Raw genomic sequence first — 21,158 nt, forward strand, 5'->3', positions numbered from 1 at the left:
CGGCTCTCTGGGAGTCTCGGTGCTCGGGGACTGAGCGGCCGATTCCTCGTGGCTCTGAGCGCTACGCTCTCGATTTTTCGAGACCATCTTCAGCTCCGCCACCAGCTGGTCGAAGTTCTTACTCCGACCTATGACCTTCCGCCGCTGGTGAATGGAGTGGATCTGATGGAGGGAAAGAGAATAACGAGGTTTATTTGTATCGCATCGACGTGAGCAGAGAACCAGTTTCATGTTAAAAGTTCTGAACCAGTTCCAGACTGAAATGGGAACGAAATCGTGCTACTTTTTGCAAACATTGACGACTTCTGGGTTGAGTGAACGCTGGCATTTCTGACAGGATATTTCTCATTTTTTCGATATTTTAAGTGCTGGCATATTTTCCGTTCTTCCTTTTTGCCAACTTGCATATAAATAAAAAAATTAATAAAAATAAGGCGCTGTTCACCAAGTTGGAGAAAGGACAGAGAGTCATTTCCTGTAATTCCTTCCTCATTTCCTGTTAGTCATGTCCGTGTAACTTCCTGTCAGCCTACAGACGTAGGCAGCATTAATCTAAAAAAATTCTGGTTCACCTTACAGAACACATCAAACAAAAACACACACTTTTATGAAAGCAGAAAATAATCTACCTCTGCTCAGAGACTGCACACAAAAAAACCCTGTCATTTATTGTATGAGGCAGTCATTAGGTTTCACAACCTTAAAAACTAATTTTAGCAGCTGCTGTGGTCACAACTGAGCAAATATTAAGACTACTACACGCATCACGTCGATTTCTTATTTAAAATGTTTTGGTTTTTTTAAAAAAAATGTTTTTTTTATCGTGGTCAGCGTTAACGGAATTAGCATTTTAGGTAGAAGGAGAAGGAACTCACATTGCAGGTTAACAGCCGCGTACAAACTTTCTTCCTCTCTGGATCCAACACGCCACAGTGTTTGTCCAGGTCACACTCTTTTTCTGCATTACGTGGAGACGGGAGACATTTTTATCCAGTTTTTTTTTTTTTTTATCCATTTTAAGTTCACCATAATGTGCAAAAACAGTTACGGTTTTCTGACCAACATTAGAACGAATGACATTCTACGTCGAGATCACGTTAATACGCGCTTACTCGAGGTCTTATACGGCCGGTTGCTGCGGGCGTGCGGTGCCGTGGCGTTGGCCGAGCCAGTCTCTGCTCTCTGACCCGGGGACTTCTCGGTGGAGCCCGATGAGGGCCGGCTGGGCGACGGGCCTCCATAGGGCCACGGCGGGTCTCTGAGACTCGGGGGAGGAGAGCTACGCGGGGGCTCCAGCGGCGGGGGCTGCTTGAAGACGTTGGACTCCGAGTGACCAGAACTGGACATCTTTTCCAGAGGCGAAAGGCTGCGTGAGGAGACAAACAAGACCGAAGACAAAGACGTCGGTTAGAGAAAGTCACGGCAAACAGACGTGTGTTTTAATCTAGAGGACATTTTGCCACTTATTCGAGATCTCAGAACTGTCGAAGCCCTTCAAGCTGACCCGGTTAAGTCTGAGGTTTAGTTTAATCTGCGTCCAGCTCTAAAAGAGAGGAGAAAAAAACCTCTCTTTTAGCAAGAAACCCCCCCAAAAATGACGCGTCTTACCGAACTCCGTCCTTGGGAGTCTTGGTGTGTTTAAACTGAGGTGGAGTGGAGGGCGACTGGGGCGACGGGCGTGCCGCTCCTCCGCTCTGGCTCTTTCCGCTCCAGCCGCCTGCACCGTGCCCAACGGTGGGCGGGGCGTGTCCGTGGCGGGCGTGCGAGCGCTGCTGGCCGGCCGGCGGTGTGGAGCGCAGGTGTGCATAGAGCTTCCCGACCGAGCCATGCCTCCTCTCACAATGCTTCTCGAACGCCTGCGGCTTCACCACCTGACTGCAGTGGCTGCACACCACCAGGTAAAAGTCGTCGTGTCCCGGATAGTGACCGAAGATCGACATATCTGCGAAGATGATCGCTGTTCTTGAATTTTTTTTTCTTTTGTTACACCATTAAACAGAAGGAAAAAAAAAAACATTTTTCATTCGGACACTACGGATAGAGGGTGAAAACTTCCGCATACTAAAACCGCTGTACTTAAAGCAGCCATGTTGACTGACATGTAGAGTCAAATCGTAGGCAATTTAGGCACATTTTTAGGGACCCGATGACACTGGATGTGAAAAGAGCAGAAAAGGATGAAGCCATACCCTCCTTCCTCAGCGTCATGGTTTCCATCGTTTTTTTGCCATTCTTGCTGCAGTCGTCCCCGTCGGACCCTAAAGAAAAGAAAGAAGAAGAAGAAAAAAAGCTCAGCGAGTTTCCATTCAGAGATTGAGTTTTGAAAAGACAGATTGTGTTTGGACGATATATAACCGTAAATCGTAGCACATTTTCCCTTGACGTTTCTGAGTCGAACAAGATTTTTGGACGGGAATTAACATACGGCTGGATTCCTTGGGTTAAACCGACAGGAACCGATCAGAGAAACGCTCCTGCAAGAAAACCTGTGATTGGCCAGCGTTGCTGTGATTGACACCCAGGCCATCTTTTTTTTTTTTCTTCCCCCCCTCTCTCTAGACTCCTCGATTCATACTCAATTCGATACGTTTTATTTCCAGAGTGTTTGTCCTCTACGACACAGCATGATTTGTAAGCAGGGTGAGAAACATAGCGATGATCCTGTACTTACAACATCCACGTTAACTGAAGCTCTCAACGGCTTCGTGACGTAACAATGGTGACGCTTTGCTCCCAAGACTACGTGGCCAGATTTATCGAACTTGGATCGGAGATCACTGGGTTTTGTTTTCGTTGCCTCCGGACGGCACTTCCTTTCGACCGCTACAGAGTCGTGTTTGTCCAGGAAGTATGTCAGGATGCTGGCTTCATTCCAAGACAGGAAGTGGAGTAAAATCCTTGCACGTCTAGAAAACGTGAGAATCTCACGGATTGTTTTCCGTTCCCGCAATCTGGAAAGGGCTGACCATGCTGGTCATGATGTCTTCGGATTGGTTAGAGATTAATCATGGGGGACGGAGACTAGATTAGTCCTGAGCAAAGGATTTAGACATGTTTTTGGAAAGAAATATTATATATATTTTATTATTATTATTTATTAACAAACAGCTCCTGGATATGGAGATGTGGATGTGTGAGAACTCATGCATTGAGTACATATTGAGGTTGTTTTCCCCTTCTGTGGGGAGAAAGTACAGCTTGTGTACCTGTAGCTTCAGGTACAGGTTAAGTGATGCCTTGGAGGTGTCAAGTGCTGAATCCCAAATACCTCCACACTTCCTTTATAGGTACACTACACCGGGTCGTGAAACTGTAACGGATGTTTACGACCCATGTAGTGCACTTTGAGCCATTTGAGATTCAGCCAAGGTTGTGGGTGGGACACGGCGCCCTGAAAAATCAAACCAAAGGAGCATTTTGAAGCGTCTGGAGAGCTGCCAGACAATACGAACACGGAACACGGTTTCTATTAGCTAGCATCAGGCTAAGCGTGTATTAAGACAGCTGACACAGTCGTAATAAAATCTAAATCCTTCCCTAAATGTCAAAAACCGAGCCAGTAGAGGGAGGTGGAAACATTTAGCTGATTAGTATGAAGTAAAAACAGGCCACCGTTCACATATAAACGGGTGATATCTTTTTTCCAGTTAGCCTCCTAAGGTCTATTAGCGTTATTGCTAGCATTTAAAAAAAAACTCCTCCATAACCGGCGCATTATTTTTTTTTCTCGCCTATATTCCGACACGTCCCGCCTCCTTCGCTACGATTGGCTAGCACACACCGTCCCGCTCGTGAGCTACAACTATTAACCAATTATGGTGGAGAAGGCGGGATGGGACTAACCAATCTTAGCACAAGAGACGAGGTTTCGTCGGAATAGCGGTAGGGGAAAAAATATATATAACGTATCACCGGCGTCTTGTCTAGTACAGAAAGAGAGCTGAGCTTGGCTAGGACCGAAGATATAGCAGGGTTGCCAGATTGGTCGACTGATTCCAAGCAATTGACAGTTTTTAAAACAACCAACCGATATGGCATCAAACAGCTTGAAAATTGCAAGCAAATAACATGCCTTTTTTATTTAATTCGATCCGTATTTATTTGAATAAGTATTTATTTGCGAGTCGACCTGATTAAGAATTTTGCCATTTGTTAAGCACAATCTGGCAACCCTGAGCTATAGTTAGCTCGGTGGCTAAGCTCGGTGGCTAAGCTCAGCGGCTGAGCTGAAAGTTGTTCGTCCACATGCATGCGTTCCAGTTTTGCAAAAAAAAAAAAAAAGTAGATTGTGCGATTTGACTTGACACTCGTGTCATTTTCCCCCTCCAGGCGTATCTGTGTTTTGAAACAATAAAACGGTTTAAAAACTAAGTAAGAAAGTGAACTCTCGCAACCTACTCCACAGAACAAGTATGTACTAAGAGGACCTGAGGGAAACCAACGGAACTGGCCAGCGCTAGGACCTGGCAGGTTCTTTGTTTGGGTAACATTGGTTAGGGATGCCGTGCCTTTCCGCGAAAATAAACCACATCCGAACGACTTTTTTCACCGAAATATCAGGAAAAACCGGTGGAAACGTAATCACTCACCGTCCGATGCTGTCAGGTTAATCCTCTCTGCCAAAACGCTCCAGCTTTGACCCACGAAATCATCGAGACAAGGCACCCGCCGTTCCAGAGCAGCCATTACTTTAACTGCGCGTTCACGCACCGCCATCATCACGGCGCGGCGAGTCACTTACGTCATAATGCGCGCTCCCGCGAGCGAAGGCAGCAACCCTGTATGCACGGCCCTTCCGCTCTGTCTGTCTGTCTGTCTGTGTGTGTGTGCACAAACGGCATATATGTTATTTAATTCTGTATTATTCCCACGTTATTCAAATCTCAGAATTGTATTCAATTTAAAGAACCAAAAAAAGTATTATTTGCTGGAGTAATTATGAGTTTCATTTTCTTGAATTGTCTAACCCCAGAAGTTAAACTATTTCGCAGTATGTTAATGGATTTTTGCTAGTTTTATTAGGGGTCCAAGCACACTGTCTTTGGCAGGGCCAAACACAGCCGGTTGGTGGCACTGTAATGCTCTGGGTTACGTTCTCAGTGGTTTTCACTGGTTTCTGCCAAACAAAAAAAACCCCACTCAATAACCCTTTAACTATGCCCATTTCGTTTTTTTTTTTTTTTTTTTTAGCTAATTTGCTTAATATACAAAAGCTATGTCTTCACAAACAAATCTGAACCTTAACAGTGTTGAAGAACATTAGATTTGTGAACAATATGGCCACCACGTGCCAAACGGTCATAGTGGGGCAGAGCTTGGTTTACTCAATCAGTTGTATCTCAGTATTGCTCGAATAGATTAGCACAGTGGTTCCCAAACTTTTCCAGGATAAGGCCCCCCAAATGGCATTAACATTTGACCGAGGCCCCCCTTTTGCAAGATGTCTTTAAAACACATTAAAAATGCAGACTTCTGAATATATCCCCCCTTTTTCAATTAATAATTACATCTTACATCTCTACAATACATTACATTAGGAATTGTGTGTGTGTGTGTGTGTGTGTGTGTGTGTGTGTGTGTGTGTGTGGTTGTCTGAGAGTGAGAAAGAAAAAATCATGTATTTATTTATTTTTCACACCAAATTGTTAAGGCCCCCCGGGCGCCCCCTGGCGGCCCCCACTATGAAAACCACTGGATTAGCACAAAACTTGAAGGGTATATTCAGAACAAGACTCTCGAGGATGTCTGCAAAGTCTGGGGTATGGTCATCGACGGTGGGCAGAATTACGTTCAAATGACTTTTCCGACAGGGTAACGTCGAGCTATTGTCACGGAGCATGAATTGTACATCCCGCTAGTAACTTCTGCAACCTCACCCAAACTGGCCACTGGGCCACTGTTCATGTTGTTATGTTTTAAACTAAGCATATGTATCTCCTGTGAAATAAGGTGTACAGTACAGTTTTTTTTTCCTGATTCGATGACTCTTGGGCCATTTAGCCCCATACAGATAATATGCATAATATGTGAATCCTACTTTTGCGAAACTAATCCAAGAATTGTTTTGACAATCCGTCATAGAAATTGGCGGCAAACTACTTAATCAAAATCTGAATCTAACTATTGGCTTTAGATCAGTTAATATACAGACACAGTACTTGAGCATACTAATCACTGTTTTGAGAAGGTAATCATCAACATTTGAGTTATCACTAATTTTGGCTGGCTAGCTTATTAATAGCTAAGCTACTCGCCATGGTTTGCTGACTCACTATTGTCTGTTATTGCTGTGCTGCGATTTCAGTCCAAAATGTTGCATGAATGTTTGACGTTCACTACAGTAGAATAGTAAACAACTAAAATATTATTCTGCACATTTGAATAATCTGAATAGTTCATAAAATAAATCTGGACTGGTGGGATTTATTTATTTGTTTGTTTGTTTCTTTCTTTTACAACTAAGAGGAATAAGTTTTTGTAACGGCAAGAAATGGCATTTCGTTGCAGGTCTGCACTTGCAGCTATATATTTTTTATATTTGCATTCATTCATTTAGCGGACGCTTTCATCCAAAACGACTTACAAATGAGGAAATCAAAGCGATATATCAAACGGAGAACAATACAAATAGTGCAACCATACAAGATTTATAATTGAGTTCCAGAGAAGCAAAGTGCACAGAGTAGAGGTGTAAGAGCCAGTGTAAGTGCAGACTTTATTAGTTAGGTGTTAGTTGGGTGTTCATGGAAGAGGTGGGTCTTTAGCTGTATTTTGAAGATGGTGACAGATTCTGCTGTCCGGGTTGAGGTTGGAGGTTCATTCCACCATTGAGGGATGGTCAGTTTGAAGTTTCTGGAAAGGGAACTCATGCCTCGCTGAGTAGGCTCTACCAGGCGTCGGTCCTTAACCGACGTGTTCGCAAGGGAACGTTAACCTCAAGGAGAGTGTTGAAATAGGTAGGTGGGTGCTGTTCCAGACAAGGTCTTGTACGTGATCAAGCATCAAGGCCTTGAATTTGGCTACAAGATGGTGGCAGGAAGCCAGTGGATGGAGACGAAGAGGGGTGTGACCTGGGTTCTTTTGAGCTGCTTGAAGACGAGACGTGCTGCTGAATTCTGAATCATCTGAAGGGGTTTGATGGAGCTGGTTTTGAGGCCCGAGAGTAGTGCGTTGCAGTAGTCCAGTTTTGAGATAACAAGAGCCTGGACCGCTAGCTGTGTGATCAGTTTTTATGTTATGTTATTGTTAACATTTTGTCGTAGAAATTATCGTTGACGATAACTATTTAAAAATGCTGTACCTTGTTGTTGTACAAAAATAATAACTTAACAAACAAATAAATGCATAAATATAAACGTGGATGTTGAACTTTCGTGTGCGCATGCGTGTAAGACATTTTCGTTTACGCATGCGCCGTAAAATATTAGCGCATGTGCGGCACATACTGGGTGGCGAGTTCTGCTCCAGACCACGAGGTGGCAGTTACACCACATCGGTGTCCCACCTACCATAGAAGAAGAACTTTTAAAACTCTATATAGATACATGTAAAAAACGAAGAAGAGGTTGTGCCGCGTTGCTCCTCAGCTGAAGAGACGTTTATTATTATTATTATTATTATTATTATTATTATTATTATCATGTCGCAGGCGATGTTTGAGCTGCTAAAGCTTTTAAATCCTCACACCCTTAATATTCAAAACAAAGTTACACCCGTGCTACCTTCTGTTTATTATTCATAAAGTGTTTTTTTTTTTTTTGTCTGTTTATATTCTGTTAAGTATAACTCAACTTAATGGTTAATGAAAGTTCAAACCCCAGTGCTGTAAAAGTCGAGTAGACACTGTGTGGGGTTATTACTAATATGTGGTTATTTACACGTTTATAACACGTCTATAAGCTGTCATAGTCCTGCTGTATTGGAGAATGAAGGTATATGGACAGGAATTGTATTAGTTATTTATTTCCTTGACAGCAGTATGTTGATGTAGCAGGAGTTCATGCAAATGAAAGGAATTGATTCTGTGGTATTTGCATGTGTGGTTTGTTGCAGATGTCTCTAAACATGACGGTGGACTGAAGAGACGTCAAAGCCGGTAAAGCAGACCGTCCTGAGGCTCAAATGCAGAATCATTAATAGGTATTTTACATAAAACTGGTATTTCCTCCAACCCACCCACCCTTAGTCCAAATATAACTGATCAGGCAAGACATGTCCTGATTTGACGGAGTACTGTTAAAGCAACAGTTCCTTACACAAATGAAATCTTAGCCCTGAGTTTGTGATTTTAATTTTGCACAGAAGCAGGTTGACACTACGAACGAGTAATGAAAGTTTCACCACCCATCAGATTATTACCTCCTTCTTGCACTGCTTAAGTGTGAAGTTTGTGATAAAACACCCGAGGGCATGCTGTTACAGGAAAATGATCAACTTCGGGGTGGTGCGATGAAGCGCTGTTACTGTTCAAGTTACTGTTACCATCCAGAAGTGGATTATTTTCCGCTAACAGCACGTCCCGAAGTGTTTTATTCCTCTTACACCACAGCAATTACTGACTATTTTAGGTTTTAATTTATTATCGAACACGTCCAAATTTTTTTTTTTAGTCTGTGTATAGTTACGTTAGAAATTATAAATACAAAGGCAACGTCCAATACGGTACATCGGTCCATTCGTGTTTCTTGATGTGATTACCAAAGTACTGTTTGCAGAGAAGCAGCTTCATATCATGACGCTCCCACCTTCCGTGCTTCACTGTGGGTGTTCCTGGGGTCTGACCAGAGTATATTGGGGTCTGACCTGAGTATATTGGGGTTGGACCAGAGTTCCTGGAGTGTGACCAGAGTATATTGTCCCCAAAAAAGGTTTTTGTCTTATTTGTCTTTAGACACACATCTCTGTGCTTCTGTTTAGCAGTGGAGATTTGAATGAGGTATAGAAATGAAGATGATTGCAGACAGTGCAGCATTTTGTTCTCTGATTAACTGTGGTTCCTGCTGCTTTCAAGAGCCCTGCAACTCTTTTCAAGCGACTGCTGACTTCTCTCTTAGCTTCTGTACCTGTAACCCAAGAGCATGTTGGGAAATCACACGTGGCGCACCTGTCTTGTGACAGTTGGTTGGGGGCCTGTGAATTTTCCATCTACTTCTTATTCCCAACCAGTGGCAGCGTCTTATATAATGACACCTAGTGCAATTTGCAGAATAATTTCTTTGGCGTATATATGTATCATCGTTGTTATTTTTATGTAACCTTTACACTTGTATATATTTTGTCTGAGTACTTTTTTCCTCTTTTGGTTTATGAAATAGGGGTGTAATGATACATTGGGACGCTGTGCATCGTAGAAATGTGCAATATGGACCTTCTGTTAATTATGCATCTAATGCATTTGCACTGTTTGATCACAAGAAGTCCTATATCTGTGCTACCCATAGAGTTATAATATAAAGAGAGCACGCTGGTCACATGATCACATTCTTTTGTGGACAGTCTGTACCAATGCCGCAAATAATCTGCACTTGTGAAGTGAAACATCTGGATCGCAACGACTGACCTGCAGTATACATTATATAGTTACACTACTACGTTATAAAAGTTAAAAAGGGTAGCTTTCAAACGACAAGAGCTACACGCCGCCGTGATCTCCGTTGCCTGGGAACGAGGCAGCGGAAGTTGGCCATTTTAGCCGACTTTGGAGCTCTGTTTCTGGTTAAAACGATGCCTCGGGTCCTGCTACGGAGCTCATTATGTTTCAAGCGATCATTTTCAACGGGTCAGACTCAGATTTTAAGATACGGTGAACCCGCAGTACATTTTGCTTACAATATTAAACTTCTGTTCATAGCAATTTATTTATTTATTTTATACAGACAGTAATGCACATTGTTTTGCATTGATTGTGATTCATAATTTTTTTTTTTTTTTAAAGAGTGTTTTTAGTCATAATTCAAATTTTGTTAAGAATAATCTGACAATTGAATCGTGAGGGGAGTGCATCATTACAGCCCTGTTAGAAAACGATTAGAACCTTTTAAGCGGATGCACTGTACCACCATCTAGTGAAACACACAGCAGTTTCTCTGTTCAGCGGAACACAAAAACACACGAAGGCAATGAAGCGCTCTTCATTTAATACTTTATAACATAGAAAATGCAAACAAAATCAAACACAACTGATGTGATTTTTTTCCTGATACAAAACACAGTGTAAGAACAATGTATTTCACCAAAAAAAAAAGACGTTTACAACCTAAGGTGTTTCCAGATGGTATTAAAACATCTGAGAGCCGAAGCGATATGAAAATGGGCACGTGTGCTTCCCTTAAATACCGAGGAGACAGAACGGACCTCTATCTCCACTTCTGTTTATGTCGTTATGTCAATTAACCTTAATAGCAAAACTCAATTTGGAATATATATAATGTGAAGCACTATATTATTTAAAAAAAAAACAAAAAAAAAAAAAACAACTCTGATTAGAGATTAAGGCACATTCTATTTAAGGCTTTCATATTGCATGAGCAAAGCTAGAAATGAATCAATCATCGATATTAATAAAAATAAAAAAAGAGAAAGAAAAAAACCAGCAGAGAAGCAGAAATGACAAGGTGATGTGTGATCATGTTATTCCCCGTTGACGGGATCATAACAACACTTACAAGAATGTAAATTTGGCTATAAAATGATGTAATTACTCTCAAACAGGCATGTGCCAATAAATCAGTAAGCAGTATGTAACGTTAATGTAAAATTAACATCACTACCCCTCTGCTTTATTCAGAAATGTTCTTAGGGTCCAGTTTAAACAAGAATGTTTACGTGTCCTTTACAGAGAAAACACACCTGACAAACAGGTTAGAAATCGGGTAAAAATACACAACATCGTAGGACTAATTTAAAAAAAAAAAAAAAAAAAAAAAAACCCACACTAGGCTGTTTTTGTTATTTGCCAATTAAATGTCAACAAATGCCTACTCTCGAGTAATTCAACGCTTTAATCGAACTGAATTTTTCTTACAAGATGTACTTCATATAAAAACGTACACTCTGACACCAGAAATAAGAATCAGAATATGACTGTTTGGCTTGGCGTAATTATGCAGAAAAATGTACAAGCATGTTTCTGATTCGAATAAACTAACGTATATTTAAATAAAAGAAAGAAAGTTAGTGTTTAATGGTTCCGATTTTTTTCCTTCTTCTTCAAAAACAATCATTTGGCTGAAGGCAAGTCATTTATCACCGGGACATCAACCAATTAAACGTGTACACAGTCAATAAATTGAACACAAGGCACTGGGAAAGTGTATTAAGGTCTGGATTCGGTGCGAGAGTCGTCTCTAAACGGAGCGAGAATAGTGTGAAAGTGTTATTTTCATGTCCCAGAGAGACGACGGATTTCTGTAATTTGAGGCACTTAGATGTCAGAATAAATGAATAAATAGTCTAATTCATACTCTATAAAGACTCTACATGTTAAAGTGTGTAACGTCCGAGGGTACAGAAGGCACGTTCTGTGTGCGGGTTTCTAAATCATAAAGCGTACAGTTGGTACGAAGAGAAAATAATATAAAATACACATACACAGACGTATAAGTGCATATACAGTTGAGTGCAAAAGTTTGCAACCCCCCCCTTGTATTTTGAAATTAGCATTTGGGCGTGTTCTGTAACACACAAAACTAGTTTTGCCAGGGTCCTCGCAAGCTCTAGAATTAAAACGGATTTTGACAAGAAAAATGAGCAAAGATTTGCCAATAGATCTGGTTTGAATGGATAGACAGAGATACCAAGATTGTACAAAAATCTAGCAGGTGAGGAAAAACAAAACAAAAAAAAAGTGTGGTGTATGTTGGTGGCCGAGTGGCTTCGAATGTGTACAGAAGACAACCAAAAAAACACAAGTCCAGGACGGTACTGATTACACTGACCACACTAGACGTGAAGTGAAAGTAACGCCTGCCGAAAGCAGATAAATCTTTCACATCCCAGATCCGTTTTCTGCTTTCTTGGTTTTTTTTTTGGGCGTAAAAATGTTTTCAGGTGTCACTCGTAACGCTATAACAAGAAATGAAAAATGGTAAATGCTGTGTAAATATTAGCACCTCGGGATAAAAAAGGAAAAAAAAAAAACACCCGAAAAAAAGAAGCTGCTCAGGCTATATTAAAGATGTTTGTAAGTTAAAGGATGAACATACACACTTATTTTGTTATTAATTTGAAATTTTTTTGTCATATGTGGTGATTTGGTGAGATGGGGTGCTGGTAGACAAACCAATTTTTTTTATATATATATATATATATATATATATATATATATATATATATATATATATATATATATATAAAAACATTTACACTCAACTGTATACACAGTGAACAACAAACTATTAGCGACGAAGCAAAACAAAATTATGGGATGTAGACGAGAACACCGGCACCAGGCAACACGACCGAGACGTGCACTTTCTGCCGAACAGCCAGACCGAACGTTCTGCACAGTGAAGACCGGGGACCGGCTGTGAACCGCAACCTCTCCGTATCAAAACTTTACTTTACTTTACATAGGGACGAGTTTGTGTGAACCCGCAGTGGTATACTCGAATTTCTGATTGGCTTGAATGGAGTGGGAGGAGTCTGCCATATTCAATTAGGAGCTGCCTCCCTGCTCCATGTTGGAGGAAGGCTGAGAAGGCTTGTGGAACGGAGTCTCCTTAAAGATGAACCAACAGTTTCCTGCCCACAGGATGAGATTTAGGAAGCCGCAGACCTAAAGGAACAAACAGAAGTTTGTACTCTCTCACATACATGTACAGAGAGCTGCCTCGGGTGGTATTTGGTTGTTTTGTTAAGAAATGTTTGTCTCACCACAGAGGAATTAAGGCGTCCCATGGCGGGGAAGACCTTGGTCACACAATCTGGAGTGCAGTAACCAAGCAGGGTGTCGGGGTTGGTGGCGTTCTTCACGTCGGTCAGCCCTTTTCCCCAGGCAGAGGACGAGACCAGCCACAGGAACGCGAAGATCCCAGTCAGGATCAGATCCTGGAGGGAAAAACCACACCGACAGAGCGGAGCAGAGGGGAGGGAGTCAGGAGAAGATTTTTTAAGTGTCCAGTTGTTACGTTTTTATATGCATGAGGTCCTGTATATTGAATTCAGATCCCTGCTGCGAAACTCTCCCCAAATATTCATACCTGTATCTGTATTCGGATTTAAAACACCAGTGGGTGTGGCCTAAACAGGAAGAGTGGTGTGTTGTTTAAAAAAAAAAAAAATTTATTAAATATAAACCCTGACACTATGCTCCCAGAAAAACATATTGGGTTTCCTTAGAACAGCAGTCTCTCTCTCTCTCTCGCACACACGCGCACACACACGCGCACGCACGCACACACACACACGCACACACACACACGCACACACACACGCGTTCTTGTTTGTAACATCCTCCAACAGACTTTTTTCTGGCTCACTCACAACGATGGGTCCTCGTGTGGTTTCTCTGTAGACCTGCTGGTAGCCCAGGTACAGAATGAGGGTGAAGGTGCAGTACAGGAAAGCAAAGACGCCCACGGACACAAAGAACTCGGCGGAGGACGAGAAATCCCCCCTCAGGTACGTCGTGTTGGCGGGGAGGCTGGCGTTGCAGTGTGGGATTTCAAACACCTTACTCTGGAGTCTAACAAACAGAGCGGTAATAAAGCAGATGTCTACTGACAGGCGTGATAATCAATTAATCAAGCGTTACGTATAGGAAGTGCACACGGTTCAACTGATCAAATAATACTGACCGATATACATAAATCAAGGCTTTACTGATACGATTTACAGCAATCAAATTTCAACGTGAAGATGAACGACACATCCTGCTTTTTAACCATTTATGGTTACATTTACCGTCCTCGAAACAAGTTCCTGTTATCCCTTACGTTATAGCAGCTTTAAACGGTCATTCCCTCACCAGCCCTTATTTCTTTCTTGAAGTTAATAAGATGAAAAGGGGGGCGCTAAGCGTAAAAAGTCCTGAAGGTTCTCTCCTATAAATGTTAAACATCGCAGAAAGCTTCACGTTACGTCGTATTGATGATATCTAACGATTATATGATGTGTTTCTCATTCGGTTTGGATCACGCGGAGTGTACGATTCTGTGTGCACGCTGCTTCTATAGAAACAATGAGCAAAAAATAGCAAAACATCCAAGTACACTTGCAGGACGGTGGACAGCTGTCTATAATAACGAACGGGTGGACGAGGTGTTGACGTTTACCTGAAAGGATAGCCGAATTGTGCAGTAATGTCATGTGGAATTTTGTCTGGACAGTTGAGCGTCATGGTCAGGAACCCCTCGTATCCGCCGGTCGTGGCGAAGGCGAAGATGCTGAAGAGCTGCAATGCAATGACGACGTTAGACTCCGATACGGACGTGCATTTAACGTCGCACAAACATTTAGAAAACAACAACAAGACGAGACATGTTCTGTGTTTACTTTTTAGTTTTAGGTAAGAATTAAAAAACAACAAAACATCTGGCTCGTGTCAATTAGTGCACAGGCAAGTCGCGAGCCCCAGTGTAAACCCAAGCTGTTCCTTGAATAGTACCGTTTTGACTTCTTTGTCTTTTCTGAGACGTTAATATCACTTGCATTATTAATATTTAACGTAAGGTATAAGAGCTTTCAGTCCCTCCAGGATATCGCGATCGCAAAAGAAATGAACACAAAATCAAGGAAACTCCGCAATATTCGGAAGGGCTTGCGATTTTTCATAATTACCGCGGATTTGGGCTGACACGCGTCATGCGACGTAATCACAACGCATATTCGATTCCCATGCGTCAAACCTGAGTACAGCTAAAAGGTCTCGCGCGATTGTAAGTAGTTTTCTTCAACAAAAAAACAAACAAAACAAAAAAACCTGCACAAGTTGTATCGCAAATTTTAGAGAGGAAAAAAACAAAAAAAACCTTGGCAAAATCAAGCTTTTTTGGCTGCACCGATCACAACAACTATACATATCTTTCCATGAATTTAGAGTAACTGTGCTGTTAGGCTGCTTTCACACGTCAGTCTTCTTCTCACCTTCCCGCGCACGTTTTTACACGTGACCCTACAGTAAGCGCAATGTGGGCAGAATCGTTGCCGCTTTTTAAAAAAGCACCACCGTCAATCACGTAAAGCATTGTTTTTTTTTGTGTTTTTTTTTTAAACCTCCTGACCAATCAGGTTGCAAGTTTTTGTGGGGTGTGATCGAGTAAAGCAAAGACGTTGGACATGAAACATTCCACCGTTGTGATGCAACTAACAAAAACAGCGTGTGTGTTTTGGGGAGGTTCGCCGGTTCACGTAACACACTTTCTGAAAGCGACGCCGCGTACAGTGAAGTCGGACAGGCGGCTCAAAATCGTGTTGATTTTCTTCTTCCGAAAGAAACAGCGAGGCAAACAACCTCCTCATCACCAGAGTTACACCGACCTTTATTTGATGTGCATTTAATTATATTAATAAATGTAATCCAGGTAGTAAAATCGGCTAGTTAAGAAATGTGCCCCAGCTTCTCCTGGTCTACAACAAATATAATGTTGATGGCTTCACACTGGAATGCTTATATTATATATCATTATATTATAAATAACCGGTAAATTATGCTTTTTGACTGTTAAAAATTCAAAATGTCTGATAAAAAAAAAAAAAAAAATTGTCGGACACGATGTAAAAATATCAACAGGAAGCAGACGCGAAGAATAAGGTCTCTGTCTTTTCAGTGGACACTCACTCACTCACACTCTCTCTCTCTCTCTCTCTCCCTTCCTCTCACGTTATGGGAGGCAGTGACAGACACACACGAGTAAACTCGGGCTAACAGCTGATGCTCGACCATGCCCCCACCACCACAATCGCACCATGCATAGGCCAAAACGTTACAGTGCGAAATAAACACCGTTTATCCGATAAACTTTATCATTCCTGGACATATCTGCTGCCACCAAAATTTCTTGGCGGAAAATCCGATTATATAAATCTTTCCCTGTCACATCTCCCCTCTCCTCTCCTTCCTTGTATTTCTCTGACTCAACTTCCGCAATCAAATCTGTGTGACCGCCACTTCCTGTCTCTCAGGAAGAACTGGCTTACAGGTCATTCTAGGAACCACCCGAGTCATCAGTGCTGCGTTTGTTTCGCTGACTCGGAGGTCGGGGTCGGCGACGACCGAAGGCCGATGAAACCCGGTCATTCTCTGAAGGTGGGCGGGTTTACATCAGGACTGACGGGACGGGACGGGACGTCAGTCGTGGTGAGAATAAAACCGTAGCAGTGGCCGTAACGGGGTTGACGGAGGACGTGCGTGTGGTACTGTAAATAACGTCAGCACGGTGACGGATGAGGGGACGGGATTCCTTTCAGAGCTGTCTTCAGTCGCACGCGGGCGGACTTTAAATCCCCGAAAAGTCCGCAGACTGAGCTCTCGCAACCTTTAAAGAACACATGCAAAAAAAACAACAACCACCACCCACCTGATTTGTTTCTTTACAACAAGGTGTTTTGTTTTTTTTTTAAATAAAAAACTGCATGTTGCATATTTATGGAAGTGCAATACACGAGTAAAAAAATGATGCCGTTAAAAAGAACTACTACGATCAGAAATATTTGATTTTTATTCATGACAATCCATCATTTACTGTACATCTTGGTATACATCTTATCTTCTTGTGTTTTGGTAGACTCGAGAAGAACGTGTTAGTCTTTATTCTTTGACAGCTTCGCAGGAAACGCTTCAGGACACGGGCGCGCGCAGTAACCTTGTTCCTGTTTTGCTTTGCCGAAACGTTCTATAGAGGATATTTTTTCCGTTGCATATTTAATGAGCTACATTGTGAGGGAGAAATGAAGCAAAACAAAACAAAAAAAACCCAGTGACATAGGATTAAGTGTAACCGACTCGCTCTTCTGCTCAGAAACATCTGCATGTTGCCGAGCTACTGTAATCTCCTGCAAATGAACCGTGTCGTTAGCGGTCTTCAGAATTTCTCACTTGTCTTCTAAAGTCATCGGATCTTAAGATGGTTGACGGCGGTTAATAATTACTCCCACGTTAATAAAATGGTACTAAATTTAGCGCCATTGGACGGAGATCCCCTGCTCGACTGCCAGATTACACTTTACCACGAGTACCTTGAGAATCCCACGGTCACTATTTAAAGAATGAACCACTGGACTGTTGAAATTTAACGGCGTGGCTTGGCGTTGCGGGCTCGGTTTCAGATTTTTCCCCCCACACATCTTTCCCTTTCATATCTTCCTGCTTCATTTTCCTTTCTGTCCCTCACCGTATCTGGAGGTGGGTGGGGTGAGGGGTGTACGGTCTGTACAGTCAGTCCTTGTCCAAGCGAATCACAGTTCAGTTCATTACTGGTGTGAGCACAGTTTTGAGAAGGCACAGAGTGTTCGTGACACCGACGTGACGTCCCTTCAGTTATCAACATTCGTTTTGTCCGGCTTTATTAACATCTGGACGGACTGCTGAGGCGAATACGGACTTCCCGATAAGTGCACACCGACACTTCTACAGTCGTACGAACAAAAAACGCATTCACAAAACCTCTGAACACTTTAAATGCATTTAAAAAAAAAAAAAAGTTTATTTCAGCTTTCATTTCCTCATATTTACATCTAGCTGTGTGAAACTTAAACTTAGAACTTGGTACCTTTGGTTTGAACCCACACATTTTTTCAAGTGGTCAAAACATAACGGACAGGTGTTTCGTGCTGCCCAGGTGTGTCCTGTTAAATTGATTGTTTAAAGAAGTAATATCTCTGAATGTCTACTCTTGCTTTGAGCCCTAGGTTTCACCTGTGAAGACTGCGTTTGTTGTTAGAAAGGATAAACCAACTTGAAGACCAGAGAGCTGTCTATGGGAGACAAGCAAGCCATTTTGAAACTGAGAAAACAAGGGGACTCTATCACAGCCAATACAACAATATGGAACGTCCTGAAAAAGAAAGACACAACCAGACATCGAACAGGTCGGCTGAGGGGAAAACAGCAGCACTTGATGACAAACATTGTGAGAGCTGTGAAAACCCCCAAAAACAACAGTCAGTGACGTCACCAACAACCTCCACGGGGCAGGGGTGAAGGTATAAACGATTATACGCTTTTGTGAGATGCCATAGATATCATTTTTGTAGATGTTTCACTGGCCGGGCCACGTAACGAAACGTCTTTGAGAAGTCTTGACGCGTGAGGTATATTTTATTGCGTTTCCTTCTACTAAATCTAAACCGCTATACCCTGTTGACGATGCACTTAGCTAGCGTTTACATCATCCGATTTCTCAAATCGCTTTTTTATCCATTTCCTAAAAGGTTGGTTTCAAAGTTGCTGCCTTAAAAAAAAAAAAAAAAAAAAAAAAAAAAAAAAAAGGTCCAATGTGGCATGCCTGCTTAACGATCGAGCTGTAAAACTCTGCTACAGAGCGCAGGAGGTTGTTTATCTTTAACCACAGTTATGTTTTAACCGTGTGAGAGCGCAGAAGACCTAAAAAGTTGTTTTTTTCAGCGCAAATTCTCATTTAACGAGGTGGATTAAAAAAAACAACAACAGAAAAAACGAGCCACCTGCTTGTTCTCGTGGATCAATCGGCCGCCGTAAAGCCGTGTTTTTTTTTGTGTTAAACAGGACGCAGCGTGTTTCCTGGTAACTCCCCTCCTCCTCCAGAGCGATCACGATATGAACTACACAACACCTTCTTCTCCTCCCGCCTTAAGCAAACAAAAAAAAAGAAAAGAAATTTGCTTTCTGAGAACGGCTGCTCCTGCACTGTAGGAGGTGAGAAGGATGGAGGGATAAGAGTGTGTGTGTGTGCGCGTGTGTGAGAGACACAGCTGGTGGCTTGCTTTTCCACACACATACTCTAAAATGTCCCTTGGCTTTTCTGTTCTCGAAATGTTACACCTGTTAATTAACATTACTGCTTTACAGCACACCGGTTGCGTAAAATATTACGCTAAGGGATACAGAATACAGACGCAGGCACGAGGGCGCGGCTCACGTGACACCGACACGGTGTCCGAAATGGTTCGAATTTCAATCCGTTCTTTTTCTGGGGCTGAGGAGATCATTACAGTATTCATACTATGTGTTCACTGCGAGACCTGATACACACTCATACGCATACACATAAGGACTGTTATGGAAAAAAAAAAAAAAAAAAAAGATGACGACATATTTACAGGATAAACATACATACATACATACATACATAAGCGCCGTTTGTTTAAATACGACTACAGCCAAACAAAGAAGCAGAGTCGTATTTAAACCAAACGTACTGCATGTATAACGTTCTCCACGCTTTAATCTCGACACCAAACACAAATAACTGTAACCGATATAAGGTTGCGATGCAGAGCAGCTGGAGCCAGGAATATTACCAAAGGGTGTGTACGTGGGTGTATATCTGTATACGTGTGTGTCTGGCTGTTTATGCTGACTGTTGCTCAAGCGTGTGTACAGAACTGAACGACGAGAAGCCAATTAAAAGCTCCCGATTCGTGATTCAGTTCACGTAACACTACCAGTAAACACAGAGAAACGAGCTCTGGCTGTGAGACTTAGTGATTTGCATGGCCGACTCGAATTCCAGTTTGAGCAGCGCATAGTTTATCCTTGAACGAAGTAAGAGTGATCGGAGCTAAACTGCATCATAGGCGAACCGTGACGTCAACACAACTCGCTTTTTTTTTTTTTTTTTTAAATGAATAAAATATTACCTACCAAACGTTCTGTTTAAATGTTTTTAAGAAGACTGTTAATGGCGTCATAAAAAGGAAAGATTAAATGTCTGAGATATGCATTTTGTCCAATAGTGCAGATCTTTTCTAATAACTCATACTCCTCCTCCTACTACTACTACTACAATTAATAATAATAATAATAATAATAATAATAATAATAATAATAATAATAATATCTATTATTATTCCCTAAATGTTTTCTAAATCTAGGTTTTAAAATATTATCTACATTTTAACACAGTATATGTTTAGTGTGTAGGACTAAAAAAAGCTACAATCATTTCCCTAATAATAATAATAATAATAATAATATATACATATCTATTTATCTATAAACATGTCTCAATTTAATAAATAATTGTATGTACATTAGCCTTACTTAATATTTTTTATTATTCACATCGTGCTGTACATTATCAGAAGAGTTTGTAGATACACTGTGTGCAAAAGTTTGTGCCCCTCATGCCGCTGTGATGCGCCTACATGTGTTCACGTTCACCTTGAAAACTAACATATGGTCACATTTCTGTTCTCTCTCTCTCTGCACTGTCTTTTAATCCACTGTACAGTCTGTTAGGCACAACAACCAGGTAATTATTTATCCACATTAGTCACAGATACTACTTTCATAAAGCAATCCAAGATTCACACACACACACACACACACACACACACACACACACACACACACATACAAACACAATCACAAACCTATAGACTTCATGCAGAAACTCACCCACTCCAGAAGGCGAATAAATCCCAGCGGCTCCTTTAACGGTCCCAGGTCAAGCTTGAAACCAGACAGCAGCTTCTACGTAGAAAATAAAACAACATACAATCTGTTTTCAGCAAGCAGGCGACACTTTTTTAATCAGTTTTCGTATGACAGCTACGTCAAAAATACGTTAAAAGGCGTGAAAAGTCGGGCCGGATCCCAAACGACTCGGCATTCCATATGTAGTGGATGTACATCTGGGGCGGACGCCGTTGTTTCACATCAGAAGTAGTGCACTCGTGTAGGGACTAGGGAGCGATTTGGGATGCGGCCTCGCGCTGAGCGACAAGTTGGCTAACAAGTCAGTTAGCAGCGCTAAGTTTCGCGCAACAGAGAAAAAAAGAGAAAATAAATTACCTGAAGAAACTCCATGGTGTAATAGTTCTCCTAAAGGCTGGTCGAGCAGGGTATATGCTAATTCCAAAACACGGAAGTTGTTGTTGTTTTTGGTGAATAAAATGAAGCAAAATGCTGACAACCCAGGGCGGAGGAGAAAGAGAAAGCGAGGGGGAGAGAGATTTGGTGCGTCGGTTAAACTTGTCAAACTTTCTAACCCGTAGCGGATCACGTGACCTCGTTACAC

The 21,158-nt window shown here is 41.8% G+C and overlaps 2 protein-coding genes and 1 long non-coding RNA gene across 4 annotated transcripts in view; 1 reads left to right on the forward strand and 2 right to left on the reverse strand.

The window, feature by feature from the left end:
* atxn7l2a (ataxin 7-like 2a) overlaps positions 1–4,757 on the reverse strand; it is an 8,519-nt gene extending 3,762 nt beyond the window's left edge. The window contains exons 1-6 of one of the 2 annotated variants that reach the window (XM_017451148.3): positions 4,590–4,757; positions 2,190–2,258; positions 1,609–1,942; positions 1,113–1,366; positions 876–958; positions 1–162 (exon numbers count right to left, since the gene is read on the reverse strand). The exon at positions 1–162 is cut by the window's left edge and continues 50 nt beyond it. In XM_017451148.3, the coding sequence (XP_017306637.1) occupies positions 1–162; positions 876–958; positions 1,113–1,366; positions 1,609–1,942; positions 2,190–2,258; positions 4,590–4,719 (1,032 nt within the window). In that variant the 5' untranslated portion in view covers positions 4,720–4,757. The remainder of the gene's footprint in view (positions 163–875; positions 959–1,112; positions 1,367–1,608; positions 1,943–2,189; positions 2,259–4,589) is intronic. The other variant, XM_017451149.3, reaches the window with a different exon arrangement.
* A 2,890-nt stretch (positions 4,758–7,647) lies between these two features.
* Positions 7,648–11,504, forward strand: LOC124626129 (uncharacterized). The gene is made up of 2 exons (XR_006980772.2): positions 7,648–7,931; positions 8,053–11,504. It is a non-coding gene; the product is annotated as an uncharacterized LOC124626129 (long non-coding RNA).
* Positions 10,120–21,120, reverse strand: sypl2a (synaptophysin-like 2a). The gene is made up of 6 exons (XM_017450773.3): positions 20,933–21,120; positions 20,537–20,611; positions 14,274–14,392; positions 13,483–13,684; positions 12,874–13,047; positions 10,120–12,775 (listed from the first exon to the last, which is right to left on the reverse strand). The coding sequence occupies exons 1-6, from the start codon at positions 20,945–20,947 to the stop codon at positions 12,656–12,658; spliced, it is 705 nt and encodes a 234-aa protein (XP_017306262.1). The 5' UTR covers positions 20,948–21,120; the 3' UTR covers positions 10,120–12,655.
* Between the last annotated feature and the right edge of the window lie 38 nt (positions 21,121–21,158).

Source organism: Ictalurus punctatus, chromosome 21 (assembly GCF_001660625.3).
Source record: "Ictalurus punctatus breed USDA103 chromosome 21, Coco_2.0, whole genome shotgun sequence".
NCBI classification, from domain to species: domain Eukaryota; kingdom Metazoa; phylum Chordata; class Actinopteri; order Siluriformes; family Ictaluridae; genus Ictalurus; species Ictalurus punctatus.